This window comes from Oxyura jamaicensis, chromosome 2, assembly GCF_011077185.1.
Source record: "Oxyura jamaicensis isolate SHBP4307 breed ruddy duck chromosome 2, BPBGC_Ojam_1.0, whole genome shotgun sequence".
NCBI classification, from domain to species: Eukaryota; Metazoa; Chordata; class Aves; order Anseriformes; family Anatidae; genus Oxyura; species Oxyura jamaicensis.
Genome location: NC_048894.1, coordinates 21,348,019 through 21,369,513, shown reverse-complemented (window position 1 = coordinate 21,369,513; position 21,495 = coordinate 21,348,019). Strand labels below are relative to the sequence as shown.

Genomic DNA, 21,495 nt, shown 5'->3' with positions numbered 1-21,495 from the left:
CCTTGGTAGTGGGCCAGGACAAATAAATCCTCTCTTATAAATTTAGATCAGAAGTCCACTTCTGCAACTTTCAGATTAGGAGATCTTAGTCTGCATTTTAATACCTCTGACTAACAGGATTTAGCCTCTATATGCAGTTAAGCTCCTTGGGGTTACAACCACTTGATTCCTAATTCAAAAGAAGTAGGTGTGAATGCTCACATACTGCTTTATCTTACTGTCATGGCAACAAAATCTCATAGCTGCAATGTCGTTGTTAGTTATGTAGCAAAGGACAGCCAGAGGATGTTCGCTGCCTGCACCCCTGAAAGGTTAATACCACTAAAAGCCCTCTTCCAAAACATTGAAATATCCACTGTTGTAATACCTATTTCAGGATCATTGTAATGTAATTGTCTTCATATTGTCATTAATCTGTCATGTTGACAGATGCTATATGTCTTTTTTTATGCCCTGTATTGTTGTGTTTTGTTAAAGAGAAGTTAAACCAATATTAGTATTCCCACTTACCTCTTTTTAAATGGAATATAAAAAGGAAGTCTGACTACTAGTAAATACGGTAAAGGTAGAGACTCAAGATTTGTGAAGTAATTCCAGATTAAAAATATATGTATACACATGGTACTTATAAACAGATACCAGTCTGGTGTGATACTCTGAACAGTATGAACAGTACTGAATGATAATGTCTGTATGAACTGACTTCTACATGCTACCACAGGAAAATAATAATAAAAAAATCAAATCAAATCAAATAGAACACAGTTTAAAATATGGCTTTTAATTGATGATGAATTTCTACAGTACTACAGCAATTTAGCAATCTCTAAAACAAGTATCTGAATCTCTAGCTCATCAAATCTTATGATCTTTACAAATAAATAAGTTATTAAAAGTATCATATTGAGCATTTTCCTGTCTGTGTAAACTGCTAATGATAATAACGCATTCCAGGAAAAATAACAATAATGAACAGCTGCAGTGCATTTACATTTTTAAGAATCTTTAAGTACAATCTATACATGATATGCTTACATAAATATTTCCGTACTTACACTTTTACAAAGCCATCTGAAAGGACATAAAATACAGTCAAGACTGAACAGAGAAGCAAGAGAACTGTGAACAAAAAGACAACATGCTTCAGTTGATACAACATGACATGCAAAGTAGTACACATTTACATTTTAGAACTCTAAAACCATTAGCAGTTGCAGGCCTGATCTTGACAACCAGCTCCTGTAAGAGAGCTAGTTACCCAACATTCAGGTTCTCCATAGTTTCTCTTGGTACAGACTTAAGTTCATTTTATAGACTTATTCCTACTATGACCTAAGAATTCACTGGATAGGTCTTCTGAATCTGCTAATAAGGAGGAACAACTTATTAACATCTGTAAAGCTTCCTGTCCTACTAAAGGCACTCAAGACGCCTTGAAAGGCATCAGTGGCTTACAATATCAGACACTTAAACAAAAGTACCATACCCTATTAAGGTGTGCCACCATGAAAGCAAGATTAAGGGACTATCCTTGGCAAATGTGAACCTGCCACTTTAATGGCCTTGCAAAACTTAGGCAGTAACATCATCAAAACTCACTTGAGCAAGGGGGCACAGACAGAAAAGCGTTGCAGAAACATAAGGTGTTTGTTTCTTAAATGGTCATTACAACAAACATATATTAAAACATTTTAATGGGCTATGGTTAATCATCTATAAAAGTATGTGCTAAGGACAAATTTAAATTGTAAACTGATCATAAATAATACAGTCTCTCTGAGCACATTTTAAAATATACATTATGAAATAAAATTTAATTTTCAGAAAAGCATTCCATCTTTTTGTTCAAAAACACATTTAACCAATCCTTTATAAAGAACCGCATGCCTGCCTGGAAATTTTGATTTATGAAGCCCTTCTGCCTAGTGCAGAATATTTACTTGTATTATTTTCCCCTTTTTTTTTTTTTTTTTTCCTAAAACAGAGTAAGCAAAAGCTCAATTCACAGAAACTGTTAACATAGCAGTTATTCTTAATTATAGTTTATTGCAATGTTTCTAATTTATTTGCCTTCTAATCACATAAATATACAATATCCACTAAGGTACGCCACTATGAAGAGTGCAAGTACCACAGTCAGAGCAGTAGCTAGACTGAGATTTAAACTGCACATATTCCTGGACAAATGAAGGTCACGGAAAAGGTCTCCATTCAATTCCTTGTTAACGAGTCATTGCAATCTGCCCATTAACATGGACTTGGCCGGGTGTTGTGTTCAATGGGAATTAGGAGAAAAAGCATACTGCCCAACTTCTCCAAGGCTGTTAATTTTGAGCTGTACTACTGACAGCAGCGTGACAGAGCTATCTGGGCATACCAGTATTTCAAGAAATACGTGCTTATAGATCGAGATACAGATACAGAGTGCTGAGTGAAGCACAAAGCCTCTTTCTGTAACACACCCTTTGTGCACAGAGATCCTCTCAGCTATCTCATTAGTTCCTTATGCAGAGGGTATGAGAGCATGTTCAGCTTCCCATCTCTCTTCTCAAATCCCGAGCAGAGAGAAGTGAGGGAAATGATGCATAACAGCTCACAATGGCCCCCACGATCCTCCTGGCAGCTAATGTGGAGGATGCAATTTCTCAGCACTATATTCCATTGTACTGGCCTCACCCCAAAGTCAGGATTTGGCCTCCAGACATCGTGGGCAGAGCTGTGAGATGAGGTGATTCGCCCAACCTGTCCTCAAACAGCCTTTCCCAGCGTGCGTGTTGGGGGGAACCTCAAGAAATCCATCTGCTTTCAACTGGAGTTTATAAAAAGGACCATATGTTTATGTTACTAGCAGTAGTAAGAAATGTCACTTCATGATTACAAATCTCATTTGAAATGGCTGTTCCTATGTATTAGCATAAAAAAACAAACAAAAAAAAAAAAAAAGAAAACCCTTCATAAGGTCATACTTTGTATTAATCCATTTCAGAAAGCAAATACAGCACAAGTAAGAAAACATATTCATACAAACAATTTGTTAAAGACTACTTCAAAACATTACAGACACTGATGCTTGACTACATTCTAATCTCTCATAAACCGGAGGATTTCAATGCAAACCAGGAATATTGCAGAGAGGAATACAAAAACAGAGGTGTCAAAAATAAGTTGGAAAGAGAGCACCATAAGAAAATCATACTTAACTTTCTATGTCCATTTAACTAATTATATGTTTCATGGTGTTATACTGAAGTTTAATTAAGCTACAAAGGATAAAGTCCTGGCCCATTTTACCCAAATTTTTCACTACTCTAGAGAAGATATTAAAACAAAAGGTATACATTGAGGATTCAGTGAAAGACTTTAACCAAAAAAGAAGAGGAAGAAAATAAGAGGAAGAGAAGAAAATTACTTTTACAATTGTATCAATATCTTGCACAACGTTTTATGAAAAACAAGATTTTAACAAGCTGTGCTGTATTTTTTTATGTCACATTTACAAAAGGATATAAAATTAGCTCCTGGATTGTCATATGATAAGAGCCTTAAGGCACAATGAAAACAAATGTAATACAGTATTAGAGCTCAGGTATTTCTTTTATTACAAGAATAGTATCTGTGGGATACACTCCAATAAAGGATTTCAAAATCACATACTGAAAGTATTCAATGCATTTTCAGTAAATTGATAGCTATGGTCTTTGGTGAGCTGCCCTGACAGTAAAAAAAAAAAAAAAAAAAAAGACACAGAACTTAAGCTAATCTTATTTACTCATATTTCATCATACTCTTCTGCTTACTAACTGAGAAATATTTCTAAAAACTGCCATAATGCTTGCTCCTCATGCCTCAAAATGCAAGTAAAGTTTATAAAAGTGTATTCTAAGAACTTTGGACAAATACAACTGCTAGTCTGAACGTGTAACACAAGTATTTTGTGAATCAGAATTGTAAATGTGGTTTATATTTTAAACTTTAAATACTTTTAGCTGCATATAAAACAGAAAAGTAATAACTTAACTTATAGCACCTTGCATACATTTGTTCTGAAAAATACAAAGATTACATCTTTTAAAATTTTAAGGAATACAGTTATTCTATCTCAAGTCAACTATGCACTTATCATTTAAAAGGAATCTAATCTACATGTAATGAAGACAATGTAAATATCAAAAATGTAAGGCACAAAATGGAATTTTAAAGTTAGGGGTATAATAAATCCCTGCTTTTTCATCAAATTACCTGATACATCAGAAAAAGATGCATCTACAATTTTCAAAAAAAAGTTGTTTTATCATCTAATAATCAAAGCTAGAAGTGGAAACTGCCTATTCAAGTATGAAGTTCAAACTCCTTCCAAAGAAAGACTGTTTTCCAGTACTGTATTACATCCAACTTAAAACCTTTCAAGAAACTGTATGCGTTGATAAGCTTTACTGTATCATTCTGGATGGTTGGACCAGACGATCTTGTAGGTCCTTTCCAACCTTGTGTTTCTATGACCCTATGATTCTGTAACCTAACTGATCTCACTGGTAGGATCTTTATCCTGACATTCACTAGATATATAACCAGTTCTAGTTACACCTTCATAATAATAAAGCCTCTTCCTCTCCATGTATTTGTCACATAACCAAAATTTGTACATACTTAATGACTCAACCTATCCAACTTCCTTCTTACTTTAACTATTTTTTAAAATGTTTTCTGACCTTTCTGAGAACTGACTCAACTCTGCACTCCCGAGGTACCCGAAGTATAAGACAGTACTCTAGAAATTACCTCAGTGATCACTGGGAGTATTCTAATTTCCAACTGCCTGATGCAGCTCTTCTGCATATATTCTCTTCTTTTGAAATTAGTGATTCTGGAAGCAACTTTGTTGCCTATATTATCAAGACTTCCTACTATGTTATTACTTTTCAGTCTTCTCTCCCTCCCACTAACTATCCAAGTCTCCTCAAATGCATTACCTTTTCTTTGGATCTCTTAGGCTGTGCCCAACTCTTGCCCATATTTAATCCATCTATTGGACTTCTTTCCCTCAGGTATCATATAGTGCAGTACCATCTGTAACTCTTATTAATACACTGTAGATCCCTCTTGCATATTATTGAAGATGTTAATTAGAATTACATAATCACATTACAAACAATTAATGGGGAGGGAGCAATTAAAATTGCACAATGGGATGATTCAAAGCACAATTTATATTTTAAGACATTATTTCAAGTATATTTTATCCCTCTTACCTAATTATAAGAATAAAAATATCTCACTGTAGCTAGAGTTTCTAAATGCAATACCATAATTTTTCTGCATACATAATTAAATGTAGAATAAGAAACATGCTGACGATCAGTCTTCCTCCACAAGAGTCCTGTTCCAGCCATTGACCAGAGAAAGGTAAGAACATCAAGACTACTCCTCAGCACAAAATTTTAACCAGTTAATATTATATCTATTAATCAACATTTCTTTTAAATTAGATGCAAAAATATAGAGAAATCTAAACTCGCACTGACAATCAAGAATCAGCTCCTCCCAAAAATCCTTCTAGAATTCTACAGTGTGATCCTGTAATTCAAAGAATGTTCAACAACACACTAACAGTACTTATAACTGTAAAGGTATAATTTAACATACAACTTAAATAACATTTAAGCCACCTACTCTATGAAAAATATCATTACCTAATTTATGCTCTGTTTTCCAGAAGACTCATTTTCAATACAACTCATCAACTCTCCTTCTGTTCTTCAGCATGACTACAGATCATCAAGGCCTTTCACAACAGAAAGCACATTAGTCAACTACTCAGTTTGTTAAAGCTATTTGTCAGCCTATTGAAAATATGAAAACAACGTTTGAAGAAATGAACAATTAAAAATCAAAGTGAAAGCAAAGATGAAAAGGTAATTCTGATGATATATTATTTGTATAAATAATACAGTCCATGTTACTTTATACACAGTTGTTTATTCTTGTTCCATGTTTTAAAACTTGGACTCAGAAAAATCACAGGAAGTTTTGTTTTTGTTTTTTTTTACCCTTGTTTTTCCGTTAAAAGCACCATAATTACACGGCTCAATTCAATCATCCTTTTCTACAATCACTTCTCCATGAAGCACCTTTCTTCTCTGCCGCAGCATGTGGAAGTAGAGTTGTGGAAATACTTGATCAAAGCATAGAAGAAAGCAAATTAGATTAAAAAAAAATATCAACAGACCACATTACGGAAAAGTACACTTTTGCAGAATGATGAACTGAGGAAAAATTATGGCACACAGTGCCATAGCTGGTTAAGGCAAATAACAGCGAGTCATGAATTCCGCAGTGAGTTACAAAACAGTAATTACTCAAAAGTCAGACAAAGCCCTCTGAATGTATACTCTGCTTTTATGGATCTTCCCTTCAACATTTTATTTGTATGAACAAGACTTAACCACTTAACAGGACTTAGCAGTACCTGAGTCTTCAAACCTGTGCTAAGGTAAGTATGTTTGAATTGAGACTTTGAGGATCCAAATTTACCCTAGTTGTCCAAGTCTGAAATGAGGACCTCTCTCTTTCTCCTGGTGATATTATACTATGGTTCTGATGCATTTGATCATTATTTTTAATGCAAAGAAAATTGGATTTATTCATGAAACATATAGTTATGCAAACAATTGTAAATCTGTTAGTAAGTTATGATAACTTCAAACATCAGTTTACTCATATAAATCTCTCTTATTGGCCCCCATGATTTCTTACAAGAAAATGCAAAGTGTGTGTCTATACAGTCAAAGTCCATACTTTAAGTCCATTTTTTGAAGGAATACATTTTATGTATTCAGTTATAACTTGGGTTTTCCTGCTTCTCAGTTCCTCTCCCTAGTCTCTTGCTTTGTTTCTAGCCTCACTGTCCAGAATATCTACCATAAACTACTTGCCCAGTTTGCTCTAGCTCCATTTCAGTTGTCATATCTAAATCGGGTTGCTTTCTCCTTGTCTGCACTGTTTAGCCTACAGTGGAAGCAACAATGGAAGTTCAAGACAGATAGTCTCTCTAGTCTTAGTTCCGGTTAGCCGACTGATCTGTGGCTCCCGGTATCCAGAAGTACAAGGAAGATCTGGTTAAACCCAGGACTGAAGTACACTCAGAGTGGTTTTGGAGGCAGGGGGTGGATTTCTGTGAAGGTGAAATTTTGGAGAATTTTTCTTCAAGTTTTTCCTAAGCATGCTTGCTCAAATGGTCAGAGGTAAGTGGATACTAACAGCAATAAAAATAAAAAATAAAAATAAAAAAAGAAGGCGGCAAATCTTTGGATCTTGCAGGAGAATTTTTAAATCATTGCTTCAAAGCAGCAGAGACACTAGGAATTCACAGAGATACAACTACAGACAGACATTTCTGTATGTAAATATTTTTACTTATTGCTGGTCTTTTTAGCATTTTCACAGAAATTTTTAAGATACCTTATGTTCTGAGGCAAATAACAGAACAGAAAATTTCAGTTTAAATAATTAAAGCACAGCAAAGCTTGAAACAACAGAAAGCAGATGTTAAGAGTGGAAAGTGTCAGGAAATTTAACTACAGGCAGTGCTGCCAGCATTGCTGATAATTGATTATTATGTTGCTAGTGTTACTAAAGTTAAATAATACTTACATGGTATATAGGAGAACATGACAATAATAAGGAAGTAATAGTAGTCAAAGGAGACATTGTACTTGTTGGGAAGTCTCAATGAAAACATTCCTGTTTTCTTCACATAGGGTAAAGCAGCATATATAGTCAGTAGTTCACCAGCAACTCCAGCAGGATACAAAATTATAAAAAAGTTGTATCTGCATTAAAAAATAAATAAAAAATTGTGAGAAATGCCCCATGAATTTAAAATTTCATTTTGCTATTATTAGTGGCACGGCAGTATATTGGAGTAGTTCCTGCATCAAAGTCAAGGACCACCTCCTCAGATGGCACAGAATATGTGTTTCAATTACTTCGGATTGGGTCGTTTTTGTTTACAGAGAATGAATTCCTCAGTCATTTTATTTAAAAACAGAGAAATATTGGAATGCATGTATGCCTTTCTAATACTAAAGAGTCAAAAATTATTCTGTAAATTTGTAGTCTGCAATAATGTCTTTTAAATTTTTTTGTTTGTTGGTTTCCTGTTGTCACTGATAGGACTAAAACTATAACTGGATCCCAAATTCAGATGATCCTGCACATCCTTGTCACAGCGCATGCACGCTAGGTCAACTCTATGTACTATGATTTCTTTGAAGACAATGAAAATGTTGAGAAATATCAGAATTTGTTTTACCCACTGCCACAAGGGAAATCTAAATAATACTACATTTACCACTAATACAAATTTAAAATTAAAGAAAACAACAGCTCCAGAAAATCTCCAAATCCATCTGAAAATAGGCAGAACACATTCAAATAAAGGGCAAAGACACTGAGTTTAAAGAAAATATGGTTTGAATGCCACAGGCTACAGACATGTAGACAAAATGAAAAATGTAATCAACGGGGTTTGTGCAGTCCTTATGCACAGTGCATCATGTGGCTGCAGTCTCTCTTAAGGAACAGCTCTCTTGAGCTCACTCAAGAGAAGAGCAATGAGAGCTGTCACACAGGGTCCGAGAGAAGTGTACAGCGTGCATTCCATGACCAAAAGAGATGAGATCCAAAATGGTAGCGACTGAACTTGAAACCCTCTCAGGAGCCAATGGGCTTAGAGGACTCATAGGTCAGAGAACAGATTACATGAGGTATAAGAAGGAACTGATGCCATGACCTATACACAGATTGTCTCTACGTAGTGTAAAAGAAACAACGTAAAAACTGAGCTAAAATTTAGATCATACCTATACCATTAACTATGGACAGGCCGATATCTTAAAGATCAGAAACATCCAGCTCCTTAGGAATCCTGGATTTATGCTCAGTTTTATTATTTGATTCCCTAAAAATCTTGATAGGATATTTTGGACTCCCTGAAAAGATAATACATTTTTGAATGTTTTGTTTATATATTTTGCCATACATCTCTGCTGTGAGAATGGCAGCTTGCCTGTTATGAAAAAATAAAAATTCTATCATTCAACATACACTGACTTGATGGTAAGAAAACTATCAGTCAGTGTAGTACATTCTGAATGCATTTCTCTTTCTGAAGACTACATAAAAATCATTACTGAAACTGGACCTGATAATTTCTAAGTTTAGTGCTTAAACATGACCAAACCTACAACCTCAGGTATTAGCAAAAAAATAACGTTTTTAATAACAGACATAATTATCAGACACCTCAAAGAAGTGCATTAGAAGCATCAGAACTGCATTATCTATAGCACACAAATAAAGCAGAATAAACAAACACACAAACTTGTTTCAATAGTCACCTGTGCTGAATGTAGGTATTTCCTTTCTAACAGGGGAAGTCTGTCTTGGCATATATTTTTCAAACGATAACTAGAGAGAATGTTACTCTTCCAGTTAAATCTCCTGATAAACACGCAGTCTCTGTAATATATCTGATATAGTGACAGACCTTAAGTGTGTTTCAAAATCAAAGCAGTTTTGATACAGAACACACTTTTTATGTTGGCTAAACTATGCTAATATTTAGCTTCACTACACTAATGTAACTACAAAAGCTCTGATAAAGCAGAACTTCTCACAAAGCAATACTATGCGTACAGAAAAAGACAACAGCTCCAATAATTTCAAAGAACTTAAAGACTAGTTCAAAGACTAGTTCAGGTGCTTAATTTTAGGCACTGTATTCAAAAGCATCTTAAGGAATCATACTGCAAGTTAAAAGATGACTCCAAAGATAAAGAAAAAATATTAAAGTGAATTAAAACAGAGTTCAAGCCATGAGACACAGAAAGCATGGAGCAAATCATACCCAAAAATCTCAGCTAAAATATTTTTCATATTTTAAACCAAGCAATGATAATCACATGAAGAGAAAGCAACCAACTTGCACTCTGCTGGCACTTAACCAAAGCTCTCCCGTGTGTTAGCTCTGCATGCATGAAACTAACATGCACGGAACCATGAGAAACTGAAATGCAAGACATCTCCACCTGGCCCATTTAATGAAGTATGGCAAATGGTTGAGCAGGTTGAATGTGTAGAAGGAATATCGAGTAATCTCTGTCACAGTCCATACGACCAGAAAAAGAATAACGCTCTCCTCATTCTGGATCTGCAGAAGTATAAAGAACCAACACTTTCTTCATCCTTAAGCTTCTTTTCTGTGCAAACTGCAACAGTCTTCTGTTTAAGATATATGGAACAGAACTAACATCTTGTAAAGAAAGAAAATTTCTTTGAAACCATGCTGAAACCATTACTATAATATATATATTTACTAACATAGAGACATTTTGCAAACTCAGCAATCTTTATCCATTATGCAAACACAAAACCATAAAACTCTATTTGAGCTTATTCCCCTTTATCTGCACTTTCACTATGGTATCTAACTGTCTCCCTCTTTATTTGTGGTTGATTTGCTTATTTTCTTGCTCCTCAAAATAAAAAAAGAAAATACTACATAAGATATACTCCTTTCATAACCAGCTTTTACCTATTCCGTATGTCACTACTCTCTCTGTCTCCTAAATTCTCTCTTTTTATTTTGCTTCTTCCCCACCATACAATGCATGTCTCCATGAAACTTCAGGTGAAATGAATTTAGTAGTGCCTGCTGACTGGAACTTAGTAGCAGATCAAATCTGGCTGCAAGGTGGTTAAGGAGTTGGAATGCTGATGAACACTAAATGAAGAGTAGTTAGCAGATCAGGAGTTTTGTGTAAACTTACTCAACTGTCCTGTCTAAGATTTAAATTCTGAGTCATTAAATTGCCTCATCAGTAGGTAGCACAACCATCTGCTCTTTCAAAACATCAGATCTTTTTCACCTTAAGTGAACAAATAAACAGAAGACCCCAAATATGAAGAAGGCATGTGTGGATCTATTACAAACACTACCTTCTGAGAAGAAGAATTACATGCAAGCAATTTTCTGTTCTTTAAAAGGGAAGGAATTTTGTAATACACTTCCATGCCTGAAGGCTGAAAAGCTCCAGGGTTGTCTGTGAAATAAAATAAAGTAACATAAATTTTGTTAACATGACAAAAAAGGGAAATTACTTTTTTAATAGAATGCAACATGATGACAAAGCTTAACACATCACAAAGATGCTGAAAATGCACAACTCTGTCAAAAGTCAAGAAGAATTTTAATTGATCATCTTCTCATAAAATCGCGCCCTCAATGTGTCAGTCAAAGAAGGTGCAATTTTAGTGAAAGGATCTCACAAACAAAATAAAAAGATACAAAAACCTCACCAAGCTCACAAAGAAACAGCAACAATGGCAGTGCTAAGACATCCAAACAGATGAGCAAAGGAAAAGACAGAATTAGGCTGTTCTTAGCCTCATGCGATTAGAGACAAACACTGATAACCCAAACTTGGATTCCTGTCACAGTGCTAAAGCCAAGCAGAAGTGCTCTAAGTAAGTATGCAGAGAATTCCTATTTGTTGCCTTGCAAATCTCCAGTCAAGTAGAGAGATCTGGGTCTGGCTGTTATCACTAACATGCCTCTCATCACCTACGTGACCCTGAACATTCATGCCTGCTAAGCAGTAACAGCGTGAAATACAATCAGACATACATTTAGATGTATTTTTCTTGGATACAGCTGTACTGAAGATAGAGGAAACGAGAAATGACTGGATATGCTAAAGATTTAATCCACTGCAGGCAATAAAAAAAAAATGGCAAAAAGCAGTGCTAAATTCTAGCATTCGTGTAAATATTCAATATTAAAAAAACGTGAATCTTTGAGACTTTTTCACATAATGGAAAAAAGAAAACACTGAATACATTTAACTTACAAAAAATCTATGAAAGGTTTATTTCATGTTAAAAAAAAAGCACAATAAAGGAAAAGATGAAGTGTTGAGAAAAAGTTCTCAGTGAACTGAAATTAAAGGATTTGTCAACTGAGGCAGGAGCTATGATATCCCATCGGCAGAAGGGCATATGCCATCTGCTGGTGAGACAGTTTAATGGCTCAGCTTTTTAAATGTAAAGAAATTCAGGAGCACAGACTCAAAATCTATCACTGAATTCTTACATACCCATTACAGAAAGCAGAATAAATGTCCTATCTACTATCTATAAGCAGTCTGCTTGTTTCATTCTGCTAACAAATTGCTAGACTTACAATAACCACCTACAGCCAGGCAAATAAGTTATTGTCATTTATTCAGGACCTTAAGTGTTCCTGTGGCACGCTGGATAACTTTATATACTTTTAATGAAAACAATGCAGTATGCGTGCCACCAAATGCTGATATTCCCATAACAATAACACTTTGAGAAGGTTCCTAAAATAAATTGCAAAATCACAACCATTTAAACCAGGTAAATTCAATTTAAGACACATTTTCACTTAGATTCATTCAGTAAATGCTAAGTTCTTCAAAGGGAATAGGTAGCACTATGGTACACATGCAGGTAAATGTAAGCACTAGTTGTTGATTTCACTTAGGCAGACCATAGGTGGCATGATGCAGAAGACAGTGCTGATTCACACCTGAGACCCAGACCTAGTCTCTTAGGTAGAAGGACATAAATTCAGCCCTGTAACCCCTATTTCAGAAACTGCACTCGAGGATGTAAATCTTTTCTGTATGAATCTTATTAATTTTTAAATTTGTCTTCCTGATGAAATGAGAACTGCATTAATAATTCCTTCTTATTAACAATTAAGACACAATTTGCTCACACACATACCTGTTTTATACTATGTGCAATGAACCACACCATGAAGATTCTTGAACTCACTTGGACCCCCGTCACAAGCACAGATGTGCGAACTATTCCTTGAAAAGAGAAACATGTTATCTCTGCTCCATTATTCATGTTTTAATTAGTTACAGGAGAAACTAAAGAAAGAACTCACCAACTGCACAGTGGACTACCTGTAAATAAAAATAAATTAAAGGTTACTAATTTACAGGATGTTACCATCTGCACTACTAACACGGGCTTTTTGATATTAATATAAACCTAGGTTTATTTCTGCTGTTTCTTTCTCCAACTAATATTTCAGCATCTTTAAAAGAAGTACACATTGGAACTCTAACAACCAGTGATGGGCTCAGTATCTGATCAGTGTAAACCCTAAATGAAAGAAATTTATTTTCATAATTGGATACATTGAACATTTAAATATTTACAAACTGCTTCTTTTTTGAACTGGTAAATTTCCCTCCCGTTATCTTAGCCAAAGAATAATTTCACAGGACAATGTGGAAGGAGTCATACAATGTACACTAAATAAATAGAAAATTTTAAATGTTCTGTATTCATTGTGGATTAATATCAGCATTTTCATTTTACCAATGACAGCTACGAATCTTCAGATTTATTTTCTGGTCAGTAATGGTTAGCAAATAGAGTGCTTTTAATTCTTTTGATAGATCCAAGTGGAATTACCTATTGTGAAAGTTTAATAACAAAAAAAACAACTATAGACAGCTGGCCACATGATTTTAAACAGCTGCTTGAACCACAGATGTTAGGGGCAGACTGAGAAAAAGAGTAAAAATGCAGACAGACACTCTTTGCTGAGCTTGGAAAAGAACCATAACTGCTCAATATACCCAACAGTTTTATTTCATGGCTGTACCATAAATTGAGACCATGAGTGCATGGTTGGCAAAGTCATACTGTTTCAAGAATGCTTTGCACAACTTGCACAGACGTTGTTGTAAGGATTTATATGGAGTGTGTGAATCCAGTCTGGAAATAACTAGAAGCACAGTAGTTCCCAGAGAGTATTTGATTTATGAAAGTATTAAGAGTTAAGTTTTTTTAAAATGTGCTCATTTGTTTCAACTAATCTCCTTTCCGCCACAAAAAATTGTCATCAAATAAGGAAGGTAAAACGACTTTCAGCACTAATATAACATTTTGATATTAAATTCAGGCTAATCATGTGTTTTGCCTATGATACGCAGCATCCAATAAAGCAAACTATGTTTGAAATTTACCTCAAGCAAAGCAAATGTCTGGAAAAATTTAAGTGTCTTTTGCACGCTTCTGAATAAGCCTCTGTGTGTTCCTTTCTGTATATAAAATCGCACCATGGCAATACCCAATACCAGCCACCTACAAAAGAAAGAGAATGGATACATTTCAAATAAGAATTCTAAAAATATCCATCCGCTGTAAATAATTTAGTAGAATATTTTCTTCACAGAATATCTTTGCTTCTTCACTTGTCGGTGTTCTTAGGAGATTGTTAAAAATATCTTTAGACAGAAATATTATGTAGTGTTATATCAACACTACACTCTTTTATCTCTTTACCTGGAAAACAATAGAGAATGACTTGTTTACCTTCAGAGGACTGACCCGAATTACCTAAACTGGGGGCCCAGCAGACTAGAAGTGACTCTGTATTTTTACTGTTAAATCCCCATCCATCTTTACTGTAAAATAATGCTATTTGAAAACATCACATGAACTCAGCACTGAGGCTACCATTTTGGTCTCAGGTCTCATTTTTACATTTTTCATGGCACCTTAACGGATCATTTTCAGAACTGACTGGGGATCAGTGCTTCTGTTCTACAATTCAGAAGTGCTGAGAAGTCATCTTGGAAATCAAACTCTGATGTGCTGTCAGATTGGTGCTGTAAGTTCCCGTCTTCCAGAGGCAAGAACATTTAACTTGCAGATTTGATGGTGTTGGCTATTTTTTTTTAATTATTTAATGAAATCGAGTGATGCTATTAACTGATCGTCCTTTCAATGTAAATGAAAGAAGGTAACAATATCTTTGAACCAAACTGAAATTTGATATAAAATGCAAATTGAGATCTCAAGTGGAAACTGAGATAAAAACAAAGTAAACACCAAAAAAACAAACAAACAAACAAAAAAAACACTTCTTAACCATGGTGGATCGATCCCCACCATCCCAGCCCAGATCAAGTACAATAACCCAAGGTAAGAGCAGTTGCTTCCACATAATTAATCCATGTTTATATAATTAAAATTTTCAAAATAATATGCCATATGTTCCAGTGTTAATGCATTCCTGAATTCTTACAAACATCACAGTAGCAAGATTCCTTGAAACTTCAGGCTTAAAGCCACAAAGGCTACGTACAAAATTTCTTTAATATAAACCTATGAGCATAGCCAGAGCTGCAAGTGGCTATTTTGACAGTTAAAAATGAGAATACATGAACTGCAATAACATTAGTTTAACTTCTTGTCTGATGATATTTGGGAGCGATCATTCAATCCTTTCATCCTCCACAAAGCCATCACATGCATGTTGTACAGCAACATGAACTCTGGCTAAGGCAGGCCCAAGAGACAAAGCAGTGGGGTCTGAGAAATATTCAGAGGCAGACTAGGAGAGTATAGAAATACGTAAATGTTACAAGGCTAAGTGCCAGGTCCTGCATTTGGGGCACGACAACCCCACGCAATGCTACAGGCTAGGGGCAGACTGGAAAGCTGCCCAGCAGAAAGGGACCTGGGGGTATTGGTTGGAAGCCGGCTGAATATGACCCAGCAGGGTGCTTGGTAGCCAAGAAGGCCAACAGCATCCTGGCTTGTGTCAGAAATAGTGTGGCCAGCAGGACTAGGGAGGTGATCATTCCTCTGTACTGGGCTCTGGTGAGGCCGCACCTCGAGTGCTGTGTTCAGTTTTGGGCCCCTCACTACAAGAAGGACATCGAGGTGCTGGAGTGTGTCCAGAGAAGGGCTACGAAGCTGGTGAAGGGTCTGGAGAACAAATCTCACAAGGAGCAGCCGAAGAAGCTGGGGTTGTTTAGCTTGGAGAAAAGGAGGCTTAGGGGAGACTTTATTGTGTTCTACAGTTACCTTAAAGGAGGTTGTAGTGGGGTGGGGATCAGGCTCTTCTCCTAAGCACCAAGTGATAAAGAGGAGAGGAAACGGTCTCAAGTTGCACCAGGGGAGGTTTAGGTTGGATATTAGGAGACATTTCATTATTGAAAGGGTTGTGACCGGGGAAGTGGTTGAGTCACCATCCCTGGAGGTCTTAAAGAAACATAGAGATGCAGAACTTAGTAGCATGGTTTAGTGGTGGTCTTGTCAGTACTGGGTTTAAGTTTGGACTATATGATCTTAGAGATCTTTTTCCAACCTGAATGATTCTATATTTATATAAACATTTGGATAAATATTTAACTCTTCCCCAGCTTTCACACTGCCCCCTACACATAATGTACTGACTAAAACTGGAAACAAGACACCAGGAAAGATGGATATTTGATCAGACGTTATGTTGTAACGGCATGAGATTTGCATGGATCATAACAGCTCCGTATTCCCCACGCATGACATGCAGTTCAGTATCTCACTTGTTGAGGGATGTCTACCACTACAGTCAGGCTTCCCCACACTGTTGGAATGATTCCCCTCCTTCATCCTTTCTACCTTAAGCCCGTGAATCTGATCTGCCAGAGCTCCAAACTTTGCCTCCCTCCCCAAATATTATTTAGAATTTATAACAGATTTTAAAAGTGAATGCATGAATTTGAAGTTGTCTCCTGTCACGGTGGAAATGAGGAATTACTGGAATCTCACTGGTAGTCCTTCACAGCAAGGCTGCCCTGTTTTACAGCAATGTGTTTGACAAGAGGAAGGTGACAGTGCGTGTGCATCCAGCTGGCAGCACGCATGGTGACAGCCACAGCTTTGTGCTAGCCCTAGCCTGAGAAGTCACGTTACATCTAATCTCACAAGGCATTTTCTGCATCTCATTCTTAACAAAAGCGTTGCAGAGAGAAGTACTCCTGGACTACATTCAGAACCAAAGACTGTAAATATGTTTTTTCTTAAGTAAATTATTGTTTGGACATTTGAAATTTCTGCCAAATATTTTATTTAGCTTTCAGTGGCTTTGACTTTGGATTTCAGGAAAGCCCTTGTAGTGAGTACTGTAAATCAGCAGGAAATGGAAAACAATTTGTATAATAAAGGTAGGATTTCCAGCTGGGACTTTCTATAAGATTGGGTACTGACCTGCCATTTTAGTCACTGAATGTATCCCTTAAATCTTTATTAGAAAGAAAGATAAAATGCAATTTGGTATTAGACTGGTTGTTCACATGCCCTTACGTATCAGAGAGGTTTTTAAAATTCTAGAAACACCTTGCCATAGTGCACCATCTGGACAAACATTCTGTTCTTCGTGTTCACCTGTCCTCTGTAGTGTCCCTGTGAAATGTTTCTCTACTTCAAACCTTTCTTTTTCTCTTAAATTTTATTTCTTTGAAAAGATTACAGTAATTTGCTCCTATCTCTTCTTTCTCTGTTTCCACATAAAACACGCAGTTTAGCGTGTCCCTCTTGACGACAACAGAAGATGGGGAGGAGGAAGTGGGAGAGCCTGACTCAGCACCTAAGGTCAGAACTAAAATGGTTCAATAATCTTCTACACAGATTAAAAGATGACAGGCAATGGCATTGACAGATAAAAGTCAATGGCAAGAGTCAGCACTCACTGCCAAATTCACACATGGAGGAGGAGGCAGGGAAATCTGTGAGGTGAAATTAACCTGCAAGCTAGAAAAATCGCCAGTAACAGCACTTCCCAAAGGCTTGCGATACACGAATAGTGAGCACACGGATGCTAGTGGGACGAAAGACATTTAAATCCTATTCCTGGCCTTCTGTGTCGACACCCAAAGCCCTGACAGAACTATAGCATCACCAGTTTTGCTCTACGGTATTCCGAAGAGTGAGAGTTCACCCTTTGGGACCCAGGATAAAGCTGTTTTAACGACTAATTCTCCCCCACCGCTCGCCTCGCTGGAGACTGAAGGGACAGCGGGCGCCCACACGGCCTCGTCCCCAGAGCCCGGGGGGCTCCAGGGCAGCTCGGGGCCCCGACCGGGCTCTCACCCGCTGGGGCCCGGCGGCTGTGCGGGCTGTGAGGGCAGCAGGCAGCGCGGCCCCGCCGCCCGGCATTCCTGGCCCGGCTATACTTAACCTCGCCGCGCCCGCTCGCTGGTAGGGCTGCACCGTATTAGGCAATGCCGGGCAAGCCGGGGCTGCAGCCCCGCTGCCGGCGGCTCCCCGCCGCCCCCGGCTCTCCCCCTGCCCCGCGGCGGCTCCCGCGCCGGCCCCGGCTCCGGTCCCGGTCCCCCCCGCCCGGTCCCCGCCGCGCCGCCGACCCCGCGCCCCGCTGCCGGCCCGCGCTCACCCCGCGGTCATGGCGACGTTGTAGAAGATGAGCCAGGCCGTGGCCAGGGCGCCCAGGCTCCTCTTCTTGCCGTTCTCCTTCTCCTCCACCGAGCCGTTGCCGCCTCCGTCCTCCTCGCTGGACGCCATGGTTCCCCCCCCCCCAGCAGCGCAGCGAGCGAAGCCGCCCGCCCGCGGGGAGGAGGGGCTCCCGCCGCGGCGGGGCTGAGGCCGCGCTGACAGCTGGAGCTCGCCCTGTCCCTCAGCCCATCTGGCTGCTGCCCCGGGGGCCGCCGCCCGCCGCCGACCGCTCACATGGCGCTGCCCGCTCCTCCCTCCGCCCCGCCGGGGCTCCCCGGGCACAGCGGCGGGCAGGGGGCGGGAGGAAGGGGTCGCGGCCGCCCCTCGCCTCGCCTCCCCTCACCGTGGCCGCCCTCGCCGTCCCTAGCCTCCCCTCGCCGCCCCTCGCCGCCCTCGGCTGCCCCCGGCTGCCCCTCACCGCCCCTCGACGCCCCCCCGACACCGGGAAGCTGGCGCCTTGTCCCCGGCTCCAAACGCCAGTGACAGAAAATATCGGTCTTTAAAAAAACACAACCACATACACAAAAGCACAAGGAGGTTTGAGGTTGGTTGTTGGACCAATTCCGTGGGGTCCCAGCTCGGAGGTCCTCCTAAAGGGGAGGATCCCTTCCAGTGTGGTGTGTCCCGGCGTCACCCTACATACACGAGGCAGACTGAGGCAGGCCCCCTGACAAGGGGAAAAAGTCCTTCCTATGGACTGAAGGACGAGATCTGAATATATAAGTTGTCTTAAACTGTAAGCTTGCAGCCTGTGCACATGAAAACAGAGCCTGGACAGCTGAGGATCCAGAGCAGCATCGCTGTGAGCTGCGTTGGTGTGACAAGGTCCCACAGAGGTGCAGGCCATATCCACACCCTGCCATCTGGCTCAGTCTGTGCTAGCCCAGGGATGCCAGCTGCGCTACTTTGGGTGGTGGGCATGGAACCTCAGGCCCCTCATCTCCACGGCTAGGCACTGCAACCACTGCCATTAGGGACAAATCCCTTGAATGCAGTCATATAGACAGAAGAACTCCAAAAGTGAGTCAGGACCTATCTTTGAAATCCTACTTTGTCAGCCCCAAAAGATTTCAAGAATCTGAGTCTACTTCCTTCAACATGGGGTAAATCATCTTATTGTTTAAACACTTACATGGTCTCAGTTCATGGGCCTTTGGTTAAAGGATTAGTAGATGTGCCATACAGAAACTTTCTCTCACTCTCCTTACACAAGCAGATGTTCAGCTTTCAGTTTCACACCACTGGCAACAGCGAATGTGTAACATGCATGCAAAAATGCAAACCTTTGGCAAATGGCACCAGATATGTGCTACTAAGACTATAGGAAGTACCAATGTTATATATATATATATCTATATGTGTATGTATGCATATATACATATATGCATATATGCATACACATAGATATTTATATATATATATGCATACATACATAAGCACTTTTTATGTTCAAGTAGTCATAAATATAACCCCATTTGGGAATCCTGTAGTAAAAAAACTGAGAGGAATTTACACACAGGATTAAACAACCTAATTCAAAAACTTTTGCCAACCTTATACGTATCTGAAGCATAAAAAACTGCATAGTAGGCAAATACATGGTTTATCTGAGCCTAAATTTCATCTTAATGTAATGCTTATAAGTTGGTTTAAACTCCAAAGCTTTCAGAAACTTTCTTCTGTATTTCTATATTCCCAGCTTCTTGGCTTTGACAATGTGGGGTTGAAATGGATATCACAAATTAACCACGTGCTATGTGAAAAGTGGTTTTTGTCTCATTTGAATTTGCCACCTTGTGACTTCACTAATGGCTTCCCGATCTTAACTTTTGATACAAGGAGGAAGTCATTACCTGACCCAAATTCTTAATATTAGTTGTAGTTTTTAAAATACCACTAGCACTATAGTTTGCCATTTCTCTTTCAAGATTTTTCCACAGCAGATTTGAGAGAATAAGTCACATTCGTTTTCTGAAGTAGGGATTTTCAGTTTTTAAATCCTTAATTGATCCTTTCCATGCTTTTGCACAAAAGGTTTTTAAATTTGATAAGCAATGATATATAAATATTTTCATTAAAATTGTTATTTTCCTTCTCATTATTTGTTTGCTCAAAATGATTGATTTTTGATACACAAAATATTTTTAATATAACCAGTTCTGTCTTTAAGTGATTAGTTAATTAAGAACTTATTATTGAGGACAAGTTTCTCACTGTTTTCTCTCCAGTATTATCTTTTTTATTTGTGAAAGTACAATTTCTTTTGCTACCACATTATCCATTCATCCAATTGACGAAAAATTTCTGAAGATCCATACAGTCCTTTCTGGATTTGAATTAACTAAACATTTTGTGTCGTTTACAAGTTTTGCCATTCAGTGTTTTGACCATGTTTCCCAATCATTTATTATAAATATACTAAGCACACAGCTTATTGCAGAATGTTCATAAGCACCCCACTGATTTCTTTTTCCCATGACAAAGGACACTTGCTCGTTCTTTCTCTCTCCCGTGTTTTTTTCCTTATGCCTCTAACTATTTATGTTTGGTAGTTCTGTGAAATTTTTTTCAGCAGCCTTTTCCAAATGTGTTTGCTGCATTAATAATTTTATTTTATTTTTTACCCGTTCTTGTAATGATGTGTTCCAGGAATTAAAACAAATTAGTTAAAACATAATTTCCTTTTCATAAGTTTTCTATTGTTCTCTTTTTAATTATGTTTTCTGTCAGTGTTCCATTATATACTTAGGGTTTACTAGTTTGCAGTTTCTGAATCACTACAAGCTACTTTAATAAAATGTCAGCTATTTTCAAAGCATTGAGTACAATATCTGTGTTTGATTAGAAATATTGTGTTTTCAAAGTTGTTTCATCATCAATGTCTTCCAGAGTGCAATTTCTTCCTGAAATATTTAAACTTTGCCTCGCACCTTTTGGCCCAAAAAATCTCAAAATGATTCTTAAGACAAATTTTATCTACACACAGAAATTTAATCAATAGAACTGAATAAGCTTATACATTAATTGCATTATTTAAACCAGTAGAATTTTTAAACTGATATAATGACTGGCATATCTCAGCTAGGCTCTTATTCAGGTATGGTCTGAAATCAAACCTCTGAATAAATTCCAAGATATTTGGTCTTCTGTGTGGTAGGTGGGCAC

At 38.0% G+C, this 21,495-nt stretch overlaps 1 protein-coding gene across 2 annotated transcripts; it reads right to left on the bottom strand.

Moving 5' to 3' along the window:
* Positions 1–760: 760 nt before the first annotated feature.
* On the bottom strand, positions 761–18,626 carry HACD1 (3-hydroxyacyl-CoA dehydratase 1). Of its 2 annotated transcripts, none has more exons than XM_035317182.1 (7): positions 18,272–18,626; positions 14,076–14,193; positions 12,983–13,001; positions 12,814–12,896; positions 10,089–10,210; positions 7,651–7,829; positions 761–6,172 (listed from the first exon to the last, which is right to left on the bottom strand). In XM_035317182.1, the coding sequence occupies exons 1-7, from the start codon at positions 18,397–18,399 to the stop codon at positions 6,090–6,092; spliced, it is 732 nt and encodes a 243-aa protein (XP_035173073.1). In that variant the 5' UTR covers positions 18,400–18,626; the 3' UTR covers positions 761–6,089. The 2 variants fall into 2 exon arrangements, with proteins under 2 accessions (XP_035173073.1, XP_035173072.1); XM_035317181.1 differs by having other exon boundaries at positions 12,814–12,902; positions 18,272–18,624.
* Between the last annotated feature and the right edge of the window lie 2,869 nt (positions 18,627–21,495).